Source organism: Azolla caroliniana, unplaced genomic scaffold (genome assembly GCF_043228905.1).
Source record: "Azolla caroliniana isolate FFs.n. ecotype wild unplaced genomic scaffold, voAzoCaro1.0.p SCAF_2, whole genome shotgun sequence".
Classification (NCBI taxonomy): domain Eukaryota; kingdom Viridiplantae; phylum Streptophyta; class Polypodiopsida; order Salviniales; family Salviniaceae; genus Azolla; species Azolla caroliniana.
Genome location: NW_028230437.1, coordinates 24,394,907 through 24,421,013, shown reverse-complemented (window position 1 = coordinate 24,421,013; position 26,107 = coordinate 24,394,907). Strand labels below are relative to the sequence as shown.

The window sequence follows — 26,107 nt, the reverse complement described above, 5'->3', positions numbered from 1 at the left end:
CTTTTATAACGTATAATTGGATTTCCCACCTCTTTATCACAATGTGTCATGTGACTGCTTGTCAACCCAACGTTAGTAGCATCAACACAACCACATATGTGGGGTGACACCTCAACTTCCATGCTCATTTCAAACTATTATGTAACATGTATCTCTAATTATTAAGGTAGATGATTTGATTTTGCATGATCAAGTTGACCTGAGAATCAAGATTTTTATTTTGAAGATTCACCTTGATATTAATGGAAAGATGCCTAAAGGCTCCAAGAACTTATACATGAAAACACAACCACCATACCCACATCAACCAACATGTCGAATAGCAAAAGCCCTCACACAACTACATTTACACATCTATTATTGGGATCCTTCCATAATGGGGGTATTAAAAAGCACCTCGATGGAGCATATCTCCACTTTATGCTCTCCCCAAAAGAGGTGAAGACCTTCTGCTTTTGTCTACATTTCTCTAAAATGTTTGTTGATTACGAAACACATCATCAGGCTCACCAGTTATTGCCTCATATTGACCTCTTAGAGTATGTGGAAGCATCAACCGCCATGTATTTGACTTTCTCTTAGAATTGAGATTTAAATTTAAAGTTGAGATTATAAAGGATTGAATCCATAATTGGTGGCTCAAAACTTGGGGAAGCATGCTTATGATACACACAAAGTATTATTGCCTTGCAGTAAGGTTGTGGTTGTTTGCTTTAATACCTTACTATTTATTATGTGTGTTAAATCGTATCTTTAAGATACAACCATTTACACGCCAACTTATATCAATAGTGGATGTAACATTCACGAAGTTAGTTGTCGTGCATAAAACCAAGGGAGTGAATCGAGCACTACTTACATGTCAATCAAGAGTTCTAACATTCAAGAGAAGGCATGCAATTTGACAAATTGCCAAGGGTCTCCTCATCATTACATCGTCATGGAGGACCTAGCTTAACAAATGTATAAAACCAGAGCCAAGGCATGTATTAAAAGAGAGATGAAGGTGAAAGAACTTGGGGATGTAGCATGATCCAATGTAGTTAAAGAATGGTTGAAATGTAAGAGGCGTGAACCTTAGGTTAAAAGAAGTGTAACCATGTGTATAATCAATATGTGGTTACATGTCTTATTCTATATCTATTGAGTCAATGAAAGAGCGTCATATTATGTGAGGGAAGCATCCTTCAAGAGAGCTCGACAACTAGAAGTAAGCGAGACAAAAAGGGACACGAAGAGAATAATGAGAAGTGATGGTAAGAGAGAGAATGTATTAGGATGGGATATGGTAAGAGTATGTAAAGATTCTTCAAATATCTCACGTCCTACACTATAGTTCATGGATATACTAGAGGCTCCTCAGGAATGTTGAACAATATAGAGAATGAGATACCAATATCTTCGTTGGGTATGCTATGTTCGGTGGGTGCTTAACACAACCAATGATGTCCTTGAGCACGGACCTTGCAAGAACAATGTCTGAGTAAAAACCAAACATTCAAGAAGGATATTGAAAGATGCTACAACTCCCACTTTACATAATAATAGTAAAAGATGGTGAAGGGGGAAGTTTAGTATTTGCTAGAAACCCCAACTTCGACGTTGTGCTACAATCCATGAATACAACAAAGACACTTTACTAATATACGTCAATAGAGAAAACGATAATATATATAACTAATATACATATACATATATATATATATATATATATATATAACTTTAATCGGTATAAAGTTTGAAAGAGACATAATTGTAATAATGTTAAATAAAGACCAACTATAAAAGTGAAACTATAAACTTTTTGTAGGGTTCTTCCTCGCTCTAATCCCTAGATATGAAGCTTAAGCTCTCTCTCTCTCTCTCTCTCTCTCTCTCTCTCTCTCTCATCACTTTTCCAATCTCAACCCTTAAAGCCTAATCTTTGTATTTTAATATTATTTAGGTGGAACAATGAATGTTAATGGTATTGGTGATTTACTGTGTCTTCAAATATGGCGAAGTTTCTATTGGATTTGGTTTTATCATTAATGATGTGAAGTGATTAGGTCATAGGTAGGGATCAAAGTTCGTTTGATTATTTATCATATAAATTAGTAGCTTGGAAGGGGTTGGCACCCACTCTCAATTGTCTTGCTGATGAAAATGTAGATGGTAACCTTGGGGTGGTTCGCTCCAAACCCAAGTAAGAAGTGATATCTAGCAAGGTTATGGCCTCCATTGTTCTTGCTAGATACCACTTCTTTACTAGTCCAATATTTTACGAGGATTTTTATCGTTATCTATGGCTTGGTTGTATTTTACGAGGATTTTTACCTTTATCTTTACTCAATGTAAACTTTAAACTTCCCAAAGTATTAAACAACCATATAATAATAATAAATCACCAATAAAAAAAATACAAAATATTGACACTCAAGCATTGAAAATAAAATTGACATGTTTGTAGAGAGATTTTTGCCTACTATAGGTAGGCAATCATATAGAAATTGTCTTGAGGCGGTTCACCAAATGTGACACGATTTCATGTTATCCAAATGGTCCAAAGTGCCCAAGATCTGATCCTATGGAAAAAAGATAGTTTCATCTTCATAAATTAATAGGAAACGGACTAAACATGCACTTGAAGGATTATCCAAGTTGCATGTTTGGAAACTTATGTCCAAGATTGACCTTGAGTTGATGGATAAAATTTGATATTGATGGAGATGTCATGACAAGTGAATCATCGTTTCCAATCCTTTGCAATAAATACCTCACCCAAAAGAGAATGAAGTGTTCTCCTTTTCCCAAGGTGAGAACCTAATTCAAAGTATACACATAAGCATCTCCTAAAGTGCACCCTTTGTAAGGCTTAGTTAGACTTTTCGTCCACTATGCCCTTGGGTTTGATGATTTGGCATAAAGAATTTCCATGAGGGCGTAGTGTACCCAAGGTGTTGGAAGAAGCCATTTGTAGGTATAATGAGCGAAGAATCATGGAGCTACCAAGACAATTTATGTAGCTCCCTTTGATTGTCAACCGAAAAGTCTATTTGATGCTTCTTATGGTGGCACAAGTGTGTAACTACATAGTTGAAGTTTTTCCACAATTTAGGACCAAATGTGTATGTGATTAGAAAGAATTTAGGACCAAGATTGTATTGTACTATTGCATTTCAAAAACTCAGGGGAAGATGCCCAATATCGTTTGATCACATCCTAACTTAACACCTCAAGATAAGCTCTACATGGACTTAAGGTTGGAGATTCAGAAATGTCATGGAATTACCTGCACGAGTTTCTCATCCATTCCAATATAGAGGTGTAGAACTAAGTTCCTATGTTTGTTCCAACGTTGTTGGTTCACCCATCATCCAGATTGAGATTGTTTAGCCACCATCATTTCGCTCTTCATTTTGCATACATTCTAGCTCTCCAGGAACAAAGAAGCAGCCTTGTCAAGCCATTTCCATTTCTTTGCTTCCCTTGAGTTGTCATGATGATACAGAGAAAATTAGCCTTTGCAAAAGAAGGCCCACATTGGATTCATTGCCAATATGGTGGAAGAAGAAGAAGAAGAAGAGAAGGCCCACAAACAGGAAGGAAAAAGAAAGACAGGAAGAGGAAGATTGACTTGGGAAAGAGATAATAATATCCTTAAAATGAAACAAGGTAAAGGATGTTAGTAAACCATCCTCTCTCTTTTGTAGAATTCTTGAGTTTACTCCATAGATGCAGAGTAGAGAGGAATGTGGTTCATGCCCATCATCTATATGATGTTTTCACATCACAAAAAGACCTCCCAGAGGAATTAGGAAACCATCTTGTTTCAGTATTGGTTGAGCTTGGGAGCATTAACCATGCCCAACATGTTTTTGACTTGCTTTTATTTCCTGATCAATTCTCCTGTAATACTCTTATCACAAACTATGTTAAAACAGGGCAATCTCGTCATGCCCTACAAGTATATAAGAAAATGGGTCTGATTTCTTCTACATTCTATCCTAGTGGCTATGCTTATATAGCCTTGTTGAAGGCTTGCATTGCTCTTAATGACATTGAAAGTGGTAAAAAACTGCATGCAGATATCTCATCGACTCGGTTGTTGGAAAGAGATGCATTTGTGGGTAGTTCTTTAGTTGATATGTATGCTAAATGTGGTTCAATTGAGAAGGCTCAAGAAACTTTTGATGGGCTTCCACATCGAGATATAGTCTCATGGACAGTGTTAATATCTGGATATGCTGAACAAGGATTTGGTGCAAAAGCACTTTATTATTTCAAACAAATGTTGCTTGTTGGCCTATCAGCCGATTCACCCACTCTAGTTTGTTGTTTAAAAGCTTGTGGGAGTGTAAAGCTCGTTCATAAAGGCAAAGAAATACATGCAAATGTGGCCCAGAAAGGGTTGGAAACAGAGCTACTCGTTGGGAATAGCTTGGTTGATATGTATGCCAAATGTGGTCTGCTCGAAACTGCACTTGCAGTATTTGAAAAGCTTCAATTGCAAGATGTGATATCTTGGAATGCACTTATTATAGGATTTGTGGAAAATGGCTTTGAAGAGGAAGCACTTCACTATTTCCAGCAAATGTGTAAGGAAGGTGTTTCTCCAGATTCCATTACATATATGTCGGCCTTGAAAGCATGTGGAGCCAGAAGGAATACTCTGAAAGGACAAGAAATACATGCCAACATTTCAAGACAAGGGTTTGAATCCGAGCTTCTCATTGGTGGTACTCTGGTGAATATGTATTCGAAATGTGGTTTGCTTATAGAAGCCCGAAAAGTGTTTGAAAATCTTCCAGATCGAAATGCCATCTTGTTGAATGCACTTATGTCTGGATATGTTGAACATGGTCATGATATGGCAGCACTCAGTTGTTTCGAAGAGATGAAGCATTACAAAATGGCCAAGAGCATTATAACATACGTTTTCAGCTTAAAAGCTTGTGGTAATATCGGAATGCTGATGGTGGTCAAAGGTCGGGAAATACATTCTGAAATCACTAGAGCAGGGTTAGAAAAAGAGTTGCTCCTCAGTAGTGCCTTGATCGATATGTATGCAAAATGTGGCTCTCTCAGGGAAGCACAGCTAGTATTTGATAAACTTCTGGATCGAGATGTTGTTACGTGGACGGCACTTATGGCTGGATACACAGAACTAGGAAACAATGAGAAGGTTTTCAAGTGTTGCAAAGAAATGGAGCAAGAGGGAATTTCTTTGAATGCAATATCTTATGTGTGTATCTTGAAAATTTGTGGAAATGTAGGGTATGTAGACAAAGGTATAACCATACATGCTGATATTGCAAAAAAGGGCCTGGAAAAAGAGGTGCTACTGGGCGGTAGTTTGGTTTATATGTATGCCAAATGTGGCTTAGTTGGAGAAGCTGAGGACATATTTTCCAAGCTTCCAGTCCAAAATTTACTCACATGGAATGTATTAATATCTGGTTGGTGTGAACATGGACATGGGGAGAAAGCACTTGGTTGCTACGATAGGCTACAACTTGAAGGACTCTCTCCAAACATCATCACGTTTGTTTGTGCATTGAAAGCAAGTGGGAGCATAGGAGCTACAATAAAGGCGAGACAGATTTACATTGAGGTTTCGACGAAAGGTCTTGAATCAGAGGGCTTAATTAGCAACACTCTGATCGATACATATGCCAAATGTGGTATGCTTGTGGAAGCCAAAGTGATTTTCGATAGACTACCATGTGCCGATGTTGTCTCATGGACAACCCTAATCACTGGATATGCCCAACTTGGTGAGAGCAGGATTGTTTTCGAGCTTGTTGATAGGATGATAGAAGTTGGCATTGAGCCAAATACAGTCACTTTGGTTAGTATTCTTAATGCTTGTAGTCATGAAGGTCTACTAAGCGAAGGCCAAATATATTTGCAGGCCTTTGTTCATGGTTTTGGATTGCAACCAATTATGGATCATTATACTTGCATCATTGATCTTTTCGGCCGAGCTGGCCAAATTGACAATGCAGTAGCAATGATTATGAACATGCCATTGCATCCTGACGTAATTGTATGGCAAAAGATATTAGGAGCTTGCAGAAAGTGGAGGAATATTCAGGTTGGAAAGCTTGCATTTGAACAAGTGGTGAGATTGGATGAAACAGGAACTGCTGCATATGTGTGTATCTCCAACATCATTGTTGATGTCAGTCATGAACAAATAGTAATGGCAAGTTTTTAATGTATTAGTGATTGAATAATTTCGACCCTAATGAACTAAGCCAAGATGGGTAAAACCAAGAACATGAAATGTTGATATGAATCTTACATTAATATCTTGTTAAGCTTTCCTTCAACAGCATGCTAATGAATTAAAACAATATAATCCACATGAATTAAAACAATATAATCCAACAATATAATCCATTAAATGCTCCCATCCTCTTAAGGACCACATCAAAACTATATTGAGTTAGTTCAACCCGTGTCAATTTTTCATTAGCCTACACAAGATAGACATTCCCTGTTTATCCCTTCACAATCACGACTCGAGGTAATCATTATTCCATAACATTTATGTTGTGTTTTCCTTTCTCATATAAAGCCCCTCAAGTAAGATCAGTCTAGGATTTGAATAGCCTGTAATGCAACTTAAAGCATGTCCCATCACTTGAATACTCATAAAACCCAAAGGGCAACCTGTGAATCATGAGATGGCTAAGAATATGTGATAATGTGCAATAGCATTGTTACCCTTCACTAAAATGGAAACGTTGGATTATATTATTTGAAAAAACAAAACTAATATATAAGCTCTTCATTCCCATCAATAATAATACAACGTTTAGGAGAGGGTGAAAGAACACTTCAACATTATTTGGGAAGATTAATATACTACAAAATTATCAATTTTCAACTGTCACGTGCAAAATAATTGCAAGCTCTTCATTCCTATCAATTAAATACAACATACAAGATTGTAAAATTACATTACTTCAGAAAATTAATCCAACAAAATTATTAATTTTCAACTCAGTCACATGCAACGTCATTGCAAGCCCTTCATTCTATCATAAGTAATACTCCATTCATTGAAACGAAAACATACAAGAAGACTTCCAACATATAAGATCACCAAATCATATTATTGAGGAAAACTAACACACACAAAAAATCAACAATTTTTAATTCAGTCACATGCAACGTAATTACAATCTCTTCATTCCCATCAATAAGTAATATATGTAACATTCATTGTCGCTAAATCATACAAGAACATTATCGATTTGCAACACGTGCCTAAAATGACATAGCAACACTTCTCTACCTTCACTACCATCATGATAACATTTACATATATTAATCATTGAAACAAAAATATACAAGGATTTCGCAACATGTCCTAGGCTCTAATAAATAACCTCAAGAAAGCCTCCTAAGAAGCATCTAACTGCAATTATAAGAAATGCATTCACATAACACACAAGTTATCTGATAGAGAACAAATAAAAATCAACAAAAAAAACAAAAACGATTAAGGGAAACTCAACACAGGACGTCAACGATGTCACCCTTGCCTTTGCATTCCACTGACAATCATATGACCATACAATTGGTAGCGTCAGCATTGTGATCATTAACATTGCATGAACTCGCACAAGAAATTCAAATTGAGGATGTGAACATAAAAATAAAAACTTGGTAAAATAAGATACACGGGCAGTTATTGCATATCCCTATGAACCTACGCAATGATGATAAGTGTCCAGTTAACAAATATACTTCTTCAAACCACATACTCCCATCAAGTTACCTCAACACTTGATGAATAACCAGGAAAAACCCCTTCAAATATTCAGGACTGCACATATAAAAAAACAATGCAATATTAGCTCTTAACGTAAAGTACCTTAAAACCAAACAAGGACATGGCATTCACCAGAATATCCCGTACATTTCCAAACTTTACCAAACAGCCCTCTGTGGTAAAAGATTTACTACTACACGTGGGCTTTCTGGTAGTTTTAAAACATATGGATAATTTGGTGTTCTTCTAAAATAATATACCTTGCTTGAAATATTGCTTGAAAGCCAATCAAGGCCTTCATATAGCCCTTCTCCAGAAGTAGCGCATGTACTCTGAATGTACCTGAATATAAATACAAAAAGCTACAAGTAAGAAACATAGATTATGGCAATATATACTTCAAGCAAAGGTCTTCATAGAATAGGTATATACTTAAAGATCACGTCTTCATATACTTCAAGAAGCTCTTCACATTACAAGTATACATTTAAAGCATCGTGTGTTCATGTTCTAGGCATATACTCCAAGCAAGATCTTCACATTTTAGGTCCACAATCCAGACATGGTATCTTACATGATGAAGGTATATACTTCAAGCATGGATTTCAAGCCATAAGACTCCAATTCACATACTTTTCCATATTAATTAGTGTATAAATCACATGAATAAGATAAAAGTTACGTTGTTGATGTATATTGCCACCTTCCATTTAACAGTGTAAATAGAAACACACCAATGGCACTGGCAAAGAGAGTCTTACATTCTAGGCATATACTCCAAGCAAGGTCTTCACATTTTAGGCACACAGTGTCTTAAATTAAAGATGTATACTTCAAGCGCAGATGTTCACTCTTCCATATTTATTAGCATATGAATCATATGAATCAGATAATATCTACACTGTTGATGCATATTGCAACTTCCCATTTAACAGCGTATAAACAAACATACCAATGGCGCTGGCGAAGAGAATGTAGACCCAGCTTATCAGTGATTTCAGCAGCATTCATAGCATTAGGAAGATCTTGTTTGTTTGCAAACACAAGCAACACAGCATCCCTCAGCTCATCCTGAAGTGATTATAATGTTAAATTCCAACAGTGAGATGAATGATCGTGTTTAACGGTAACAATGAAATTCAACTTGAAACATTGCATGTTTGGAATACAACATCAAAACGAACCTCGTTCAGCATTCTATGGAGCTCATCTCGGGCTTCAACCACACGATCTCTATCATTACTGTCCACCACAAATATGAGACCTTGTGTATTCTGGAAGTAATGCCTCCAGAGAGGCCGAATCTGCACAAAAACAAGATAAAGCCAGCATAAAAAAGACAATATTATAAACATACCACAACATACATACAACGGTTTTGTACAACATTCAACATCAAATCAAGCATATGAAGAAGATCAGCAGTAGCGGTAAGAGGATGAATTTGCGAGGAAATGGTTATTGAACATATCATATGAAGCTATACACAAACGAAAAATATTTCATTCCAACCTTGTCTTGACCTCCGACATCCCAGACAGTGAAGCTGATGTTTTTGTACTCCACAGTTTCCACATTGAAACCTGAACAAATGAAGGAATCGTGTACAAATTAATGATTTAATGGAACCAAGAATTATTTTGGTGAAAGAATTCGTGACATTAAAAAAACTTCAAAGATTCTGTGAAAATAGAAGATATTGATTTAACAAGTTACTCGCCAGCAAGCAGAGCTTGATTAAAAATATTTGCCGTTTTAGACAGCGATTTTGTCAATAACAAAAGAGATGATGTATCACATCTTCACAATAGCACAATAAAAACAAGGATTTTTACTTTGCAAACTGCTTACCAAGTAATTAAGGAGAGAGATTGAGAATGAAAGCATTCAATAAAGGACATGGACTACCGAACTGAGAGAGCACTCAGAAAATATATTCAAAAGCATGATCATACGACAGATCTTAAAGTTGTTCGAGGGTTATGTGATGGGGAAAGATTTGTGAATGCATTCGGAGAATGAACAAGACACAGATCTTCAACTACTCACAGATTACAAGACCGAAAAAGAACATTCAGAATTTAAGTAACATTTCGAAATGTATACGTAGATCGACATATCTTGCACAGATCTAAGCTTTCAAAACGAAAACAAATATCAATGACCGGGGGAAAAAGGTAGTTCTGATTTGCGAGGCAATACGCGGGTAGGAGAGGGGCATTAAGATGCAGGAAAATCAAAGAAAAAGAACAGGAGAGATTTTCTTGGGAGTATAAACACATTAAAGGTCGAAAATATGAAGCTGTCAACGAAAGCAAAACAAAAGATCCAAAATAATTTCGGGGAGAATGCAAAAGGACCAATAAAAGAGAAACGCAAGAAATGAAAAAAAGAGGAGCAAAGATTGAAGATAAGATCTAAATAAATCAGATAAAAAGAGCTATGTGGAAGGATCGACAACCAAGAACAAAAAGAAAGGAAGGAAGGAAGGAAGGAAATGAATGGAAGGGGAGGATGAAAGAGAGGATCTTACCGATGGTAGGAATGGTAGTGACGATCTCACCAAGCTTCAGCTTGTAGAGGATGGTTGTTTTCCCTGCAGCATCGAGGCCGACCATGAGGATGCGCATCTCCCGCTTGGCAAACAGGCGCTCGAAGAGCTTGGTGAAGGTGAGGCCCATTCTCGGAGATCTCCTGGGGTCTTCCCCTTTCTGCTGCGAGAAGCACAGGGAGAGGGGGTCTGTGTCTGTGTCTGTGTCTGTGTCTGTTTCTGTTTCTGTGTCTGAGTGACCTTGCTAGTTCGTGGCTATGTCTCCTGCTCGAGAGTCTCGACTGTCTGTCTGTGTCCGTGCCTTTGTTTTGTTTCTCAGAGAGACAGACACATACACACAGAGAGAGAGAGACGCAGACACTGCGTGGGGGGCAGGGATATAAATAGGTGAGTGGTTTGTGTCGTTTTCATAAATTGCATCGCCTACCCCTCCTCCCATACATGTAAATTAGGTATAGGGCCTAGGCCTAACTTGCATACTATGGAACCATACGTGCTTTCGCATTCGCGATTGTTTCAACCATTCGAGTATGGTAAACACCCTCGCAGCTTGGTAAATACTAGCGATTGGCACGGTTTCGGCTCGAACCGAACCGAACCTTTTAAGCCATGGCTTAACGGTTTATTGGTTCAAAGATAAATAAACCATTTGGTTTGGTTTCAAATATTATGATCCGGTTCGGTTCGGTTCGGTTTTGAATTTCATGGTTTAGTGGTTTATCGGGTTCGGTTCGGTTTTGAATTTCACGGTTTAGTGGTTTAGCGGTTTCGGCTTATGTGGTTTGGTTTTAAGGTTTAAAAGTTTTGAAGGTTTAAAGGTTTATAGGTTTATCAGTTTATAGGTTTGGTTTGGTTTTGATTTATGATAAACTGATTTGGTTTGGTTCTAAATTTTTCATAAACGGTTCCGCTCTAAATGGTTCGGTTTCAATGGCTTCATAAAATTTAAACAGTTTGGTTTGGTTTTTAATATAAATAAATGGTTTGGTTTGGTTTCAAGGCCAAGAAACCGAACCGCGCCCATTGCTAGTAAATACCGTACTTTTGTATTAATCATTTATTATAAGGTAACTTTTTTTTTAAAGGTAAGAAAGTTAAGATAAAAAATGTAAAATAAAAAAAAACATTTGAATGTTTTGAGAACATACGCATTCGTTTGCATTCGTATGAAAAAAACAAATGTTTGCTCATGCATTCGACTATATTACGTACTATGGGCCTAAGTTCTTCAATGTAAGTTAAGTGCAAAGCTTAAGCCTACTCTCCTGGTTCTATGAACCTCAAACCCAACTCTGGTTACCCTTCTCCGCTATAGCATACCTATATATTATGTGATGCCGCATGCGGTTAATTATAGTCATTTAAAAAAATGCTTTATGTATTCCACTCGACCTCAACCGTCGAATTTCACAAAACTAAAATCATCTTTGAAATCTCGAAAATTGTGTGTATTCATGAACTCATATCCTGAACTCCTGATCATCTGATCCCATCGCTTGAATATGGCAAACTATAGCCTTTGAGGGTAGTCATTTGAGTATGTGATGGCATGTTATAGTGTTAAAGAGGGTTTAGCTGAGGATTGAACTAATGCCACAAGGGTTACTTTTCAGATTTACATGAAGATCTAGAAATTTTCCCACCTTACTTTTAACATTCCATAACTTCGATACACTCGTGATGAGTACATAAGGAATGAAGTCGTCGATCCCCCATAGGTTCTAGATATTTTATCGCTATGATCCCTAGATTATGACTTATGACCTATCATTATGAGCTTTCATAGAGGACAATAGGTACATTGCATTGTATAACCTAACTTTATGAGCTTACATAGAGGGCATTAGGTACATTGCGTTATTTGGCTTAACTTTATGACATTATGTAGGTGAGGCTGAGCTAATGTTTTAGATCTCTCCCCAACCACATGTTAAACACATGCGGTCATGAAAGAGGGTTGGAAGCCCTAAACGATTTCCATTGGGATTCTTGCATTTTAAATGACAAAGCTAGCATTATGAGCTTTTGCAGATTGAGGCAAAGCATGTATAGCTAGTTTTGACCTCACTGTTTTTTAATCTTACTTCCCAATATATTGTAGGGAAATTTGATGCATCCTCGAGTCATATGTCTAATTAGTCTCCACCCTACCTACAAAAGCCCATTACATTGAACACAATTGTGGAAGCATCGTCTTCCCTACATTGAAGAGTGTTTGTCTCGATAGCAAGGGATCAAATAATATCTCTACATCAAAGCTATTGTGTAGTTTCACCTTACCTTTGAGTGCCCATTGTTTTTATATTCACCTTTCAACCATGTTTTTAATATATTGTTTTGTGTCTACTTTAACCTTGCCTATAAATGAACAAAAGTCAAAGTAAGGTTATGTCAAGATGGAATCTCCATATTGATAATTGTTTGCTTTTGAAGATGCCTTTGGATTGCACGTGCACATCATATGATACAACCATACAATTGGAGTAGGCCTAATCCTACAGTTGAGCATGTGTATGAGAAAATATATGGGGTAATGTATGGCCCATTGGTTCCTAAACGTGTAGAAGGCATACAAACGTGCATCGGTTCCTGAAGTGGAAACCATGTAAATAGTATAAGTCTTCATATAATTTCAACCAAAATTGAACTTCCAGGTTGATATATGGGTTAGCTTTCACATTATTTTTGGGAAATGCCTCTTGCCCTTGATGATGTCTTGTTCTACATGTAAATTTTTTTAGCACTAATAATTGGAAGATATATACATTTTTTTATAACACACTTGAACAAGTCCTGGGAAAACCTTAACAAGACATTGCATGCTAAAGACCAATGCAAAAAGCGTATTTCTTCCTTCTATGTCATCTCAAAAACATCATGATAACTTCTAAAGTTATTGAACTTGGAAAGCTTCAAAACATAAACATGATAATTTAGTGGTTCAATTTGTACTTTGAATTTCTCAGCTTGTGGTTTTAAGTCTTGTTAAAAACAAGCACGATGTTGTACCCATCATGAAAGCCCTTCACAACGTGGAACAATTCACAAAAAATGTTTGCTATTGAAAATGCACTTTGAAAGGTAAACAATCCCTCAACTTTGTTGAAGAATAAGTTCACCAAATATACATAAATAAATTTAGTTCAAAGCAGGTGAAAAATAAGAATTACATACGAAAGTACAAAAAAAGAAATTATTCAACTCACTTAGTTGTTACTTGTCTAACATGACCCTATATGCAATGAACAATATAAAAGTTTTATATGAGAATGTTACAACGAGAATACAAGCATCATTAGAGTGAAGCAAGGATACTTCTTTTAGGCCTATATGGCCTTACCATAGACCGGCTCTCAATATATATTACTCTTATGGGAGTAATAAATTATAATATCTATATTGCTCCATGAGGATGATGTTTTGCTCTTTTTGATACACTAGAGATACTTTAAAAGGATCTTGATGCTCTCGACACTTGGGAATATGTTTGTCTATAGTTTTTCATTTGGTTCATGAGCATATGCAACCCTTGGGCCACTTGAGCAACAATGCAAACACATACAACTCGCTTTCACTATGGCTCCCGGGGTACCCCCTTAACCGGGCCAATGCCTACAAGTCGCCAACTCATTCTTCAATAGGCACGCGGTCAGGGATTCGATTCTCCTCCCACTACTTGGGAGCTCACAGTTTCATGCTCTGTTTCACTCCCCGATTGGGCTTCAAAAGCCACAAACCAAATTGTGCTTTTTTGACACCATCAATACGCCCCTACTTGCATATGGATCAAGTGTTGGGCACTAGGACCTTACGTTACCTCATACATTGTACTTCTTCAAGAACAAAAAACCAACACACCATAGCATTATAATGGATAAGAGCACATGAAGATCTCAACATTTAAATGGGCACGTTATCAAAGGTCAAAGTTAGTTTCTTTCGGATTTGATTGGACATTACCCAAAAATAGAAAAGATCACTATCATCCAATTTTATTTTAATGCATTAAAGGAGCTGTAGTATACTGAAAAAATAAATAATATTTTTGTTTGAGGTGTTCGTTATTGTAAAACCCAATATTAGATTGACAACATGTTCTTTGGGAGATTCATCAACCCATAGGATATTCATTATCATTAACTAGTATCTCATAATGAATAGATATTGTCATCATTACTTAATTTATTGTGATAAACTAAATGACATCGATTAGTGCCATGATCATAGATGAGCTCGATAAGGGGGGGACGGGTTCGAGAAATGGTGGTGAGTCACCATACATTCTCCTTTTTATTGTTATGGAGTTCCTTGTTTCAAATTAAAATTTTCAACATACATTGTAATATCTAGATTTTGTACTAAACGAAAATATTATCCCAATCAATGAATTATGTAGATTTAAAAACAAGAATCCTCTTTTTTGGAAAATAAAAACAAGAATCCTCTTGCTCAATGAATACGAATATTCATAAGCGGCTTAATACAAAATGTCAAAATGGAATAGTTCGCAGACATACAAGTTCAAGTTTTTAATGCCTTATTATGTGTTTACTCATATAGCGTCGTAAGATTGCTTTAACATCATGACAATCACATTATGTATTTATTCATCAACTCTGAGGTATGAATTTACCGAGCTTGACTAACGTAATTCGTTTTAGCAACACAATAGTAAATTCACACCAATGGTTTATATATGGTCTACATGTTAAAAAGCTGAAGGTATAAACTAATCTAAAACAACAAAATGTTATTAATGTGCATGAAGCTAAGGAGAGAAGCCCAGTATGAAATTCATGAACAATAAAATCTTGTTCTTCATGCAACGACGAGTAGATAGACAGAAGCCCCCAAATCTTGGCTCAAAAAAATAAAGATTTCAAGAAAGGCCATATGGACCATGCAAGCACTTAGAAAGATGTAAAAAGGCATTGCACCAAAATGCTAAAATATAAGAATTTTAAGAAACATTTGCATGTGAATCTACAACTTATTGTTGTTTGCATCAATTGACAATGCTTTGTGTGCTTTTGCTTGACATTTCTGACTTAATTAGATTTTAGTATTGGGGGTTTAGAGTATGGTTAATTTTATTAATAAAGAACATGAATGTTTTCCTACACATTACATCCTAAATAGGGCTTATCCTTACTTCCACAAGGAAGGATCCATGAGAGGGATTTTTTTACTTCATGAGGATATTGAACTTTCTATCTATGGATATCACAATCTCGTAGTCCTTGCCCATAGTTGGCCACTATTAGCTCACCCCCATCATCTTTCTTTAGGTTGAGTCATGTCATCGTATGCATTGGTTTTTAATGCTCATTAAACATGTACAACTCCTATTTTGAGGGTTTATGATTCTACACAAGCAAAACTATGGTACAATCAATAACAAAATTACTAGATTACCCCCAAATCACCAACATCAATGAGGAGCAAATAGGCCAACTTTTACCTTAGTCAAATCCAAGTAAAATAAGAAACACAATCATTCTTGACATTACAAAAACTTTGTAAATACATGGGAAATAAAAATGACAAAACCATCACATCTCTTTTAATCAATTGGCAATGTTTTGTATGCTTTTGCTTGTCATTTCTCGCTCAATTAGATTTTAGTATTGGGGGTTTAGAGTATGATTAGTTTTCTTAATAAAGAACATGAACATTTTCCTTCGCATTACATCATAAATAGGACTTACCCTTACTTCCACACAGAGGGATCTATGAGAGGGATTTTTACTTCATGTCGATATTGCACTTTCTATCTATGGATATAACAATATCATAGTCCTTGTCCATAGTTGGCCACCATTAGTTCACCCGCATCATTAGTCATGTCATCTTTCGCATTGGTTTAATGCTCATTAAACATGCACAAATCCTATTTTGAAGGTTTATGATTCTTCAAGAGCAACTAAGGTGCAATCAATAAAAATACTAGATTACTCTCAAATCACCAACATCAATGAGGAGCAAATAGGCCAAATTTTACCTTGAGTCAAATCCAAGTAAAATAAAAACACAATCATTCTTGAGTCACCTTACAAAAAACTTTGTAAATACATGGAAAATAAAAATGCAAAAACTACCACATATCTAACCATCACTTTCTTCAACTTCAAAGGTAGTGTTGATAGATCAAATGCTAATCAACACAATGACAAATTACAAATAACTAAGATCATTGAGAACCCAATTTACCAAAATTTTATCTATGCACCCTCTTAAAATTTGCACCAAAATAATCTTTGGTCTAGTTCAAAATAATCTTTTTAACCAACCATACACCCTAGTAAACAATTAATACCACCACAATTAGATAACCAACCCACTACCATTTCGTCCAGATCAATTTGCACCATCATTTTTTGATAAAAACATGTTTTAGTCTATAAACCCATTATAAATCCTACTAGACACTATTAGTCAATTCAAGACCTTTTAGCTTGAAAACATGAATGATTGAAATGTAGTTAAAAAGTTTTACATTAGCAAGATTCATTAGTTCACAGAGAAACAATTTCTTCAAGGAAAATGTTCAGAGGCATATAGAAACCTTTTTTTAAGAAAATGTTCAGAGGAGCCAGACATACTATATACTTCATCATTCTAGTTAACTATACTCATTTAGCCAAACCAGAGTAAATGAAGGTTTTAAGGTTTCTTCCATTGAGTATGGATCACTAACATAAATAATACAACTAGAATCAACCATCGAACATAAAAAATTGTGTACAGCAAAACCCCAATGACATGGCTACATTCAGCTCTTAGAGTGTTAAACTTACACGTGATCTACACTCCAAAGAGTGCTTTGGCTCAAATCCTACACGGGACATCTTCCTTGCTCAGAACCGCATTATAATTAGTTGGCCAACTGAAGAAATGCTTTTAACATAAAACCTCCAACTAAATGGATTGAAAAAGTTCACAAAGGTTGCCGTGAACATTCAATATTTCATTTGAAGAAATAACTGTTGCTTTTTGAATCAGATACCTGAACATACATTAGTAAGTTTCAAAAGATGAGAAAAAACTATTTGCTTTCCACACACTGAATTTATTCCTGTTAATAATAAGACTTGGGAGCAGGATTTCCATGAGGTTCTAATACAAAAGAAGGACCCGCCCCTGGTAGCGGGGCCACGGGAGTAAATGTTGTTCTAGGGTAGGCAATAGATGGTGTATAGCCTGAGGTAAAAGATTGGTGTTGTTGAGGATAGTGAGATGGAACCCATGAAGGTCGAGATTGTTGAGAATAACCACCTGGGTTCGCATGATAACTGTCCCTGTTGATGTGATAACCATCCCTGTTGGCGAGATACCCATCATCTCTCACAGGATACCTGTCCTCACTAACTGGATACCTGTCTTCACCCATGGCATAGCTGTCCGTGTTCACATGATATTTATCTATGTTCACATTCCATGCAGACCCAGATGCAAACCTATGACCTTCGTCTGCCATATGTCTGAATCTAGAACCTTCTTCTGCCATATATCTGTATCTTGAAGCATCTTCTGGAATATGTGTGAATCTAGAAGTTTCCTCTGCCATATGTGTATATCTAGAGGATTCATGACCAATATGTGTGAATCTGGAAGCTTCTTGTGTCATAGGTGTGAATCTAGAAACTTCTTGTGCCATTTGCGGTGTGAATCTAGTACCTTCTTGTGTATCTATTGAATTTAGCGTAGTATACATTGGTAAAGCGGGGCGGATCAAGGGTATAACTGGCCTCACAGATACTGATGGAGGAACATGTACTGGGCCTCCTAGTGGTGTGAAACCAAGGCTTTGTGATGGAACTGGAACTGGAACTGGAACCCTAACCGAAGGCAAAACTGGTCGGATTGACGGCAAAACTGGAAATACTGTACTAGATGGTCCAATGGGAGTAATTGATGCTGGAGGCCATGGTGGTATCAATGGATTTGACGGAGCTGAAATAGGTGATTCTGAAGGAGGCCATGGCGGAGGTGAGGTCTCTGGTATTGGTGGATTTGGGATGCTGCAGTGTGAACTGGATGGAACCTCAGTGGCGACTGTAGAATTAAATGAGGGGAACATTGCTGATTGATTCATACCCCCCACCGATGATGATGAAAAGGACGATACCCCAGACGTGGTGTGAAAAGGTGGAATTGCCGATGCAACTGTTGAAGAAATACTCGAGGGGAACGGTGTGGATGAAAATAAAGGAGCTTCAGTTGTAGTTCCATGTGATACACTTGGTGAATTGAGAAGGCTTCTGCCTTCCATTGGTGTATCACTTGTGTTAAAAGTACCTTGCTCTGAAGCAGCCTTATTATCTCCGGGCCCGACATTGGTTGTGTTGTCCACTGGTATGGGGGGAGAAACACCCTCAGGAAGAGTAGTTGATGGCATCGGCGGGGGACGCATATTAGGTCTAAAACCAAAAGGTGGAGGAGGAAAAGGAAATCTTCCTCCAAAAGCAGCAAACATCCTTGCCATCATCGCAAGACCTACTGGTCCTGGAAAAGACCCTCGAAACATACCTTGGAAAAGGCGGGGAAGAATAGTATTGAAAAACTGCATGCTAGCTGGTCCCGGGGGTGGGAAAGGAAGCCTAGGAAACCCTCCGCTTCCACCTCCACCTGAACCTTCAGCCGCTGGTCTAGCCATGAAAGCATTGAAGGATGAGCCTGAATGTGCTGATTCTGCTGTAGTAGAATCAACTCCCACCTTGGCTGCCACAGCCGAGGCTGAAGGTGTTTCTGAATTTACTCGTCCAATACCTATCTCTTCGAGGAAATTCAAGTATTCCCTGTCTATTGGTTTTCCCTGCAGTGAGACAACACCATATACTTGAATAAATTTAAACTCATATACTTGAATAAATTTAAACTACACGTTTCCAACTGAAGGTTATATAGGGAGTGGTTTAGGGCCCTGCCCCATAAGCCGCACTTGCCTTTATTTGCCACAAATAGAGGCAGAAAATGGTGGTCAGAAGGTAAAGTTCTTGACAATACCTATTTTATTAGTAATTGAGCAGTATCTAATTATGCATTAACTTGGTAGAGTAACCACTCTTGTATGCTTTAACACCATTATGGAAATTGAACACCTTATTATGGTTTTAGCTCATTATGGCAATTGACCACCTTATTATACCTTTACCCTCATTATGGCATTTCACTACCCCATTAAGAGAAGCAAAAATATTTGAATACCAACCTCTCCACCAATTTTCATAGGGCAATCAAATGTTGGGTGGCTGGCATCACCACATAGCCGACAGATAACCTGAAGAGGATAATAAAACAAGGATCAATTGCTATATTTTAATTCATTTATGTTCCAAAATTAACAAAATTTATTGACACATCATTACCATCACCTGTTTCCATGCTTAATAGAATTTAGCAGGTTTATTTATTATCTATAAATTTTTACAAACTTGAATTTTGATCAGTACTAAGGGTTTTAAGTGTTTGTAATCAATTGATTCTCTCTCTCATAATAAACAGCTTTAGAACAAGTGTATGTGTAATATGGCTAAATCTTATTTCATTAGCATAATCCCATGGGCTTATTAAGGAAGCTTTGAACAGCACAGAAACAAAGTGAAATGATAAGGCAAAGGAAGGCGTTCTTGGTATTTTCAAGGTTAATAGATAAGGGAACCTTCACCTTGGAACTATGTTCTAACATTGTTTGATTCTTTCCTTTTGAAAATAACATTGGAATATCATCATGTGATGTAAAAAATATGCCAATATGATCATTAATTACCTTTGCTTGAAAAGATTGAAGCTTGTCCTTGGGACATTGCCAGTCTCTGTGTCCTATTTCTCCACATATACCACAAAATCTTGTAATATCTCTTACGGTTCCTGCATCAATAATATTTCAAACCGATGATAAAATGGTTATCATCTGGGAAACGTTTTTGTCATAGTGGGACAACTAAAGGTGAGATTAACTAAATGTAGCACTTGCCATTGATTTCTGCAAGCTCTCGAAGTTGCTTCATTATATGAACATTCCTGTACTCCTTTTTGAAGTAACACATAGAATGAAAATAAGAAAATCTTGAAAGTTTTGGTACACCTTGTTGTTCATTAAAACGTCTGAAAATTACCCATAAGACTTACATCAACAGGTGTCAAAAGTGGCTTGATGAGAGTTATTGCTGCATCAATTTTTTCCCATGTATCTCCTGAGATATGTACATGCAAATCTTCATAATAATCATTTTCTTTTGAATGTTTAACAGGTGCCTGCCACCAAAAGGTTAAGACATGTTTAGATAAACTAATCATATATTGCAAACACAATTATCACCCTTTAATCCAAGCAAAAAAGTGAATCCATTTGAATATGAAGAATGAAAAATCTGAAGAAATCATGCAATTTTGATGAAAAGAGATTTATTGGTCTAAAAACAATTCACAAAAAATACACAATTTATCCAGCGTTTGCATATGCTAAGGCAATAAAGAGTGAAACATACACCAGAAGTGACCAGATAAATAATACATTAATGAATACGTCATTGTAAATAGCTAGGCATTGTCAAAGAGTGATACTACTTATACAATGCTGCATGGATCCCAACTAAGAACGACATTACACTATATTTCAAGAGCATTAGGGAAAAAACTCAAATCTTACCAGATAGTAAATAAAACAAAAACATGTAAATATTAGTCAGCTCTGTTTTTTCGGAGAAATAAGAACAGTGTAGGCTGGTTGATCTAAAATTGCATAGAACTCATGGAAATCTATGTAATTAAGATTTCCCAGTAAATTTGAGATGCACATTTACAGAATTTAAGATTTCCCAACTAAAGTCATTGAGGACCATAGCCTGTGTCAGTAATAAAGTGAAGACTCAAGAGGCACTTATGAAGTAGAAGTATCTTCGATTAAATTTCTTATTTCTGAAGAAATGATTCAAACACACATGATATCCTTTTCCTTGTTAATTGGTACACATCGAAACAGAGGTTTCAGGGGAAAAAGAAACTCAATCGATTATGCACAAGACATACCTTTGAACATTTGGGACTCTCCACTCTTTTAAGATGAGAAAGAGTGTCCATTTCATTTTCACATCCAAACTAAGAACTTTTCATAATTATCACCAATTATAATATTTCCCAGAAATAAATTACAGAAAATACCTTTCCTTCTTTGATGGATCCCTTGCCTCGGATAGTAATCCTTGCACCAGTTTCCTGCCATGTATATATGTACTTGTCAAGCTCTACAAATTTCTTAAATAAGTCTAATGGATGATAATGCAAAAGAGAGAATATACCGCTTCCATATGTTTCTGTGTATTTCCTCGAGGTCCCAATATCAGACCAATAAAATTATATCCTGGATACTCCTTTACCTGATAAAAAAATCTTCTAAGGTCGGTTATAAATCTCCTAATATCTTTCAATTATTGTGCTTCACATTTTGTACTATTATTAAGTAGAAATTAAACAAAGTATAACAAGAACAGAAAGGTAATTCTTCCATTTTCAAGCTTATTTGTACTGCACAAAGAATATGAATAGCAAACTGGTATACTTTGGCTAGTGAGTTTGTTGCATCTGTGTTGAGTTAAGCAGTTCCATTATGCCCAGCAACTCACGGATGAAACCAAAATACTTGGAGAATACTTCATGCTCTAACAAGTGAAAGATAAACAGAAAATCTGACACTTTGCAACTACATTAAGAATACACTTTCAAATTGATATCACACTCTTAAATAATGTCTACTCTATCATCTGAGTACAAGGTCTTAATCCTTATGAGCGTTGAGTACTGTTTTGGTGGCAATTAGAACTACATATGCACAGCCTTTAGTTATTGTAGACAGTGAAGGTCTTATTCAGCATTGCATGATAACACGTGCCTGAGATGACTAATATTCAAGTCAGTTACAATACTTCCAATGCCTAAAATAAATCTGCAGTTTGAGCAGTCATTATAGGAAGCAACATGCATCAGCAAGAACAAGACCACATGGCACAGTGGAAGCTCTTCATGTTCATGATATGCAATGCAAGATTGACCATTACATTGTAATGATGCTACTTCGAAACTATTCCCATCAGAAACCAGGTACAAAATACTGGGGAGTTTATTCACAGGTAGTGAAAGGTATTATTATGCACATTGTACACAGTGACGATCCATATTATTGGGTTAGATATATAGCAAAGAGGGAAAAAATGGCCAAGATGTTGCATCATGGTTATCAGTAGGATACAGGACGAAACAAAAAAGGAAACAGCAAAAGCAAGACAGGAAAGCAGACTTTTTATAAAGACTTTTCATAATCTGAATAAAGACACATATAAAAACATTAAGATCTAATAGGCAATTCCAACTTAATTGAATACACAACAAAGATATAAACTTTGGTGATCATCTAGAAAATGATGATGATAACTGTAGACAATAAATCAATGCGTAGATGTCTAAGCATATGCACAAAGTTTGGCCATCTCAAAAATAGCATACTGTATATACTTATTAATAACATATCCAAATAGAAACAGTCTCAGATAATATGATACACCAACATCTAGATTGTACAGCGTAGATACTAATGTCTAAAATCGAAGTCACTAATTTCAAGAGAAGCACCCCAAAACCTATAAGTTCAAATGAATGAAATTGAAATTATCTAAAAAGCAAAAGCAATGGAAATGAAAATATTTATATAAAGATAAAAATAATGTGCAATAATTAGCTGAAGCAATCATTGACAATTACAATGTGCAAGGGAGAAGAGGATACATTTTAAATAAATAAATATATGTAATAGTTGACCTACCGGAATGTACAATTTGGCCTCTTTAAGTACAGGCCTGTACCCAGGTGGAGGCTTGTATGTTGGATTCAGCTTCAGGCATTCCCCTACAACCAAAAGATTAACAAAAAGTTTTAAGTAGCCTGTAATCACCTTTAAATAGATTAGCCCGTGGGATCAACCAAATTCAAAAATGGAAATTTTATGTTAAGCTTTCATTAACATAAAGTGAAGTGGCCTCTGGCTCACCTATTGCATCTCGTCTTTCCATGTCCAGCTGTTCTCGTTTCCTCGCCTATAAAAATAGTCACATATAGATAATTGAAATTTGATAGGCATCGAACATGAGTTAATCCTAAGACATAACAACTTATCTTCGATATTCACTGTTTTATTTGTTTATTCACTCGTTTTTTTGTTTACTTTAAAAGAAAAGTACGATGACCTCTGCTGTGTTATTCTATAATCAGATAGTGATATAATTCAAATTCAAGGTGTTAGGAGTGACATGTAACAAATTGACACTATTTATTTATTTGGCAAGCTGTTTATTTGAAAAAAGCATATATGCTGACCTCGCGAGTATTCATTCTATGCCCAAATGAATCATAGACAGGTGGTGGTGAAGGAGACCTTGTTGCTTCATTGTAGTCGATTCCCAAGCTACCAGACTCCAGTTGTGCAGCCAGCTGCTCTGCCCGAGTCTGCTCAAAATGTGTAGCACCAGACACAGGTAGCAACATCGCTTAATGCACACACATTGCACCTGGAATATATATTATGGTATGGTGTCCATATGGGAAGTGTTTCACCTCAAACCCTCTGGCCACCCCCTAGCACCCTATCTTCAAACTCAAATGCATCGCCCTTCAGAATGTACTACTTTTAGGGAAATTTACAAAAACGCCCTCCATATTGAGTTATACATAAAAAATTAACTCTTACAGTTTTCCCAATTTATCGAATTATTATGTCATGGTCAGAAAGGGAAATGTAGTTATTCTTGTTTAAATTTGAGGCTCCTTCTTGATGCCCCTTACAATGTTCAACAAAGTTGGTACCAACATTGTGGGATGAGTTTATGTCCTTGTATAGGAAAGGTAAAGTAATTACACTTACTCTAAACTATTTAATTTTGGAGAATCTTACATAATAACCTTAGGATTCTTATCACAATTTATGGAGCCACTGTAGATGATGAAATATTTTTATAAAGAGATTAATGTGAACTTGATCAGACTAGTTGAGAAAAGATCTATGTGATTAATGCAGAATTAATCTCTAAACTAAGTTCATTAACCATAAGCAATTAGTTACTAACCACATTGATCATCTACGACAGAGTTAAGCATGGTCACAAGTATATATATTTTGATCCGTGGATAACTATTTTTTCCCTTTTGCACATGAGCATAAGTTGATATGTATACGGCTTATCAGAGTAATTTTCATATATCACCCAATATGAAGGCTAAGTTTCTAAAATCTCCCCTACTCTTTGCCCATTCCCAATATTTCAGATCAAACTAAATATTTCCAAAAGAGTGAGATTCATTGTAATGAGAACAAATACATGAAATAAACCAAGCAAGTATGATGCTTACCTGTAACGCAAGGGCTCGTCGTCGTTTCACATCAGGATCTTCAGACAAATCAGGCGCCCATTTAGTCTTCCTCGAAGATGAACTCGACAAATGTTCTAACTTTGGAAAGTGTTCTGTTTTTGACTCGATTGGCTCCCACTTACTAGCTCTAGTTACTGGAACAAGCGCCCCAGAGAGCTTGTTTTTAGGTATAACAAAATCAGTCCGGGTTCCTCGCATCTCTTTTGGTTGAGATACTATGGAATGAGTTTCCTTTGAGATTTCGGAAGCTCTTACTGATGGTGTGAATGTATCCATAGATGCTGTGAACTGATCTTGGTTTTCCTTCCATTCTTCACCACTAGGCATGGCCATGATTGAAGCCGAAGAAAAAATCCCAAAAGAAGAGAACCCAAAATGAAAACCGCCCAAAACTAGACAACCTAAGAAAAACCTGTGGAAACCGGTAGTATTGTTCTCTCAATCAAAGAGCTTCTTCCATGGATGATAGATTCATCACAGGATCACGAGCACCGCCGCCTTTGGCATCAGAAGAGAAAAGAAGAAGAAGCAAGGGTTTGAAACAAGAATCGTGTTTTCCTTGTTTAGATTAGGTATTCTGTGTGTTCATGGAGACAGGAGATTACCTTGGAAAGCGGCGAGAGGAAGACGGAGCTCCTTGTTGAAGTGGGTCTCTCTGGAAATAAACCCCCTTCTTCTTCTTCTTCTTCTTCTTCTTCTTCTCTACCCCTTCTCTCCCTCTGTGTAGATCAAATATGTGAATATGGAAATATTTATTAACTTGCTTTTATAACCCTTCGTAAAACTCAAGAATAAATAGTTATGTTACTACTCCTTCAGCTTACAACAATTTTAGGATTTTCTTTTGCCTCTCTCGTTTGCTCTTTTCCTCTCTGTCTCAAGAAACTATGTCCTCTCTCTCTCTCTCTCTACACTATATGGTGTAATGATGGAAGCATAGCTCAAAGATTTATATCGACACATTGAGTCTTCAAAGCAACCGAACATGCCGGCTTTAGATGAGCCTTTTTCTACTACTGACCATATCTTCATGCTTAGATTCTTAATTGACTAGTCCAAGGTTCGCAAGAGGAAATTATATCGTTGTTTTGTGAACTTTCGTTATGCCTTTAACACAGTCCCTACAAAAGCGTTTGTTTGATAGGCTTAAAAGCTTTGAGATACTAGATGAAATGATTTGGGCCATCTCTACATTATATGAGCAAGCCTTCAAGTGCGTACAACGTATGGGTGGCCTATCCAATTGCTTCACTAGCACCATTAGTGTAAAACAAGGTGGTTCCCTATCACCGACTCTTAAGGGAGGCAACGAAGTAGACCTGGGGGCACACAACTCAATATCTTGCTTTCTGCAGACGATATATAGTTTTACT

The 26,107-nt window shown here is 36.5% G+C and overlaps 3 protein-coding genes across 5 annotated transcripts; 1 reads left to right on the top strand and 2 right to left on the bottom strand.

Annotated features, from left to right (window-relative positions):
* Positions 1-3,539: 3,539 nt before the first annotated feature.
* Positions 3,540-6,199, top strand: LOC147867727 (pentatricopeptide repeat-containing protein At4g13650-like). The gene is made up of 2 exons (XM_087315743.1): positions 3,540-3,654; positions 3,924-6,199. The coding sequence occupies exons 1-2, from the start codon at positions 3,540-3,542 to the stop codon at positions 6,197-6,199; spliced, it is 2,391 nt and encodes a 796-aa protein (XP_087171869.1).
* Positions 6,200-7,516: 1,317 nt separating this feature from the next.
* Positions 7,517-10,496, bottom strand: LOC147867726 (ADP-ribosylation factor 1-like). The gene is made up of 6 exons (XM_087315520.1): positions 10,299-10,496; positions 9,278-9,348; positions 8,950-9,069; positions 8,718-8,836; positions 8,026-8,107; positions 7,517-7,819 (listed from the first exon to the last, which is right to left on the bottom strand). Exons 1-6 carry the CDS (start codon positions 10,444-10,446, stop codon positions 7,814-7,816), a joined length of 546 nt encoding a protein of 181 aa, XP_087171646.1. The 5' UTR covers positions 10,447-10,496; the 3' UTR covers positions 7,517-7,813.
* A 6,523-nt stretch (positions 10,497-17,019) lies between these two features.
* On the bottom strand, positions 17,020-25,454 carry LOC147867725 (uncharacterized). Of its 3 annotated transcripts, XM_087315518.1 has the most exons (13): positions 25,340-25,454; positions 24,714-25,232; positions 23,685-23,813; positions 23,359-23,404; positions 23,134-23,216; positions 21,617-21,694; positions 21,480-21,533; positions 20,448-20,573; positions 20,293-20,347; positions 20,086-20,186; positions 19,528-19,596; positions 17,994-19,131; positions 17,020-17,960 (listed from the first exon to the last, which is right to left on the bottom strand). In XM_087315518.1, exons 2-13 carry the CDS (start codon positions 25,065-25,067, stop codon positions 17,395-17,397), a joined length of 2,799 nt encoding a protein of 932 aa, XP_087171644.1. In that variant the 5' UTR covers positions 25,068-25,232; positions 25,340-25,454; the 3' UTR covers positions 17,020-17,394. The 3 variants fall into 3 exon arrangements, with proteins under 3 accessions (XP_087171644.1, XP_087171643.1, XP_087171645.1); XM_087315517.1 differs by having other exon boundaries at positions 17,020-19,131; positions 25,340-25,453; XM_087315519.1 differs by lacking the exon at positions 25,340-25,454 and having other exon boundaries at positions 17,020-19,131; positions 23,685-23,875; positions 24,714-24,852.
* Between the last annotated feature and the right edge of the window lie 653 nt (positions 25,455-26,107).

What these genes read in the sequence shown, in the direction of transcription:
- LOC147867727 (XM_087315743.1), top strand. Translation starts at nt 3,540, where the DNA reads ATGGTGGAAGAAGAAGAAGAAGAAGAGAAGGCCCACAAACAGGAAGGA. An exon ending in TATCCTTAAAATGAAACAAG is followed by an intron (nt 3,655 to 3,923) that starts GTAAAGGATGTT and finishes ATGTTAAAACAG; the next exon opens with GGCAATCTCGTCATGCCCTA.
- LOC147867726 (XM_087315520.1), bottom strand. Translation starts at nt 10,446, where the DNA reads ATGGGCCTCACCTTCACCAAGCTCTTCGAGCGCCTGTTTGCCAAGCGG. An exon ending in CACTACCATTCCTACCATCG is followed by an intron (nt 9,349 to 10,298) that starts GTAAGATCCTCT and finishes TCATTTGTTCAG; the next exon opens with GTTTCAATGTGGAAACTGTG. An exon ending in TCCATAGAATGCTGAACGAG is followed by an intron (nt 8,837 to 8,949) that starts GTTCGTTTTGAT and finishes TAATCACTTCAG; the next exon opens with GATGAGCTGAGGGATGCTGT.
- LOC147867725 (XM_087315517.1), bottom strand. Translation starts at nt 25,067, where the DNA reads ATGGCCATGCCTAGTGGTGAAGAATGGAAGGAAAACCAAGATCAGTTC. An exon ending in CACTTTTGACACCTGTTGAT is followed by an intron (nt 20,348 to 20,447) that starts GTAAGTCTTATG and finishes TACTTCAAAAAG; the next exon opens with GAGTACAGGAATGTTCATAT. An exon ending in AGAGCTTGCAGAAATCAATG is followed by an intron (nt 20,187 to 20,292) that starts GCAAGTGCTACA and finishes TTATTGATGCAG; the next exon opens with GAACCGTAAGAGATATTACA.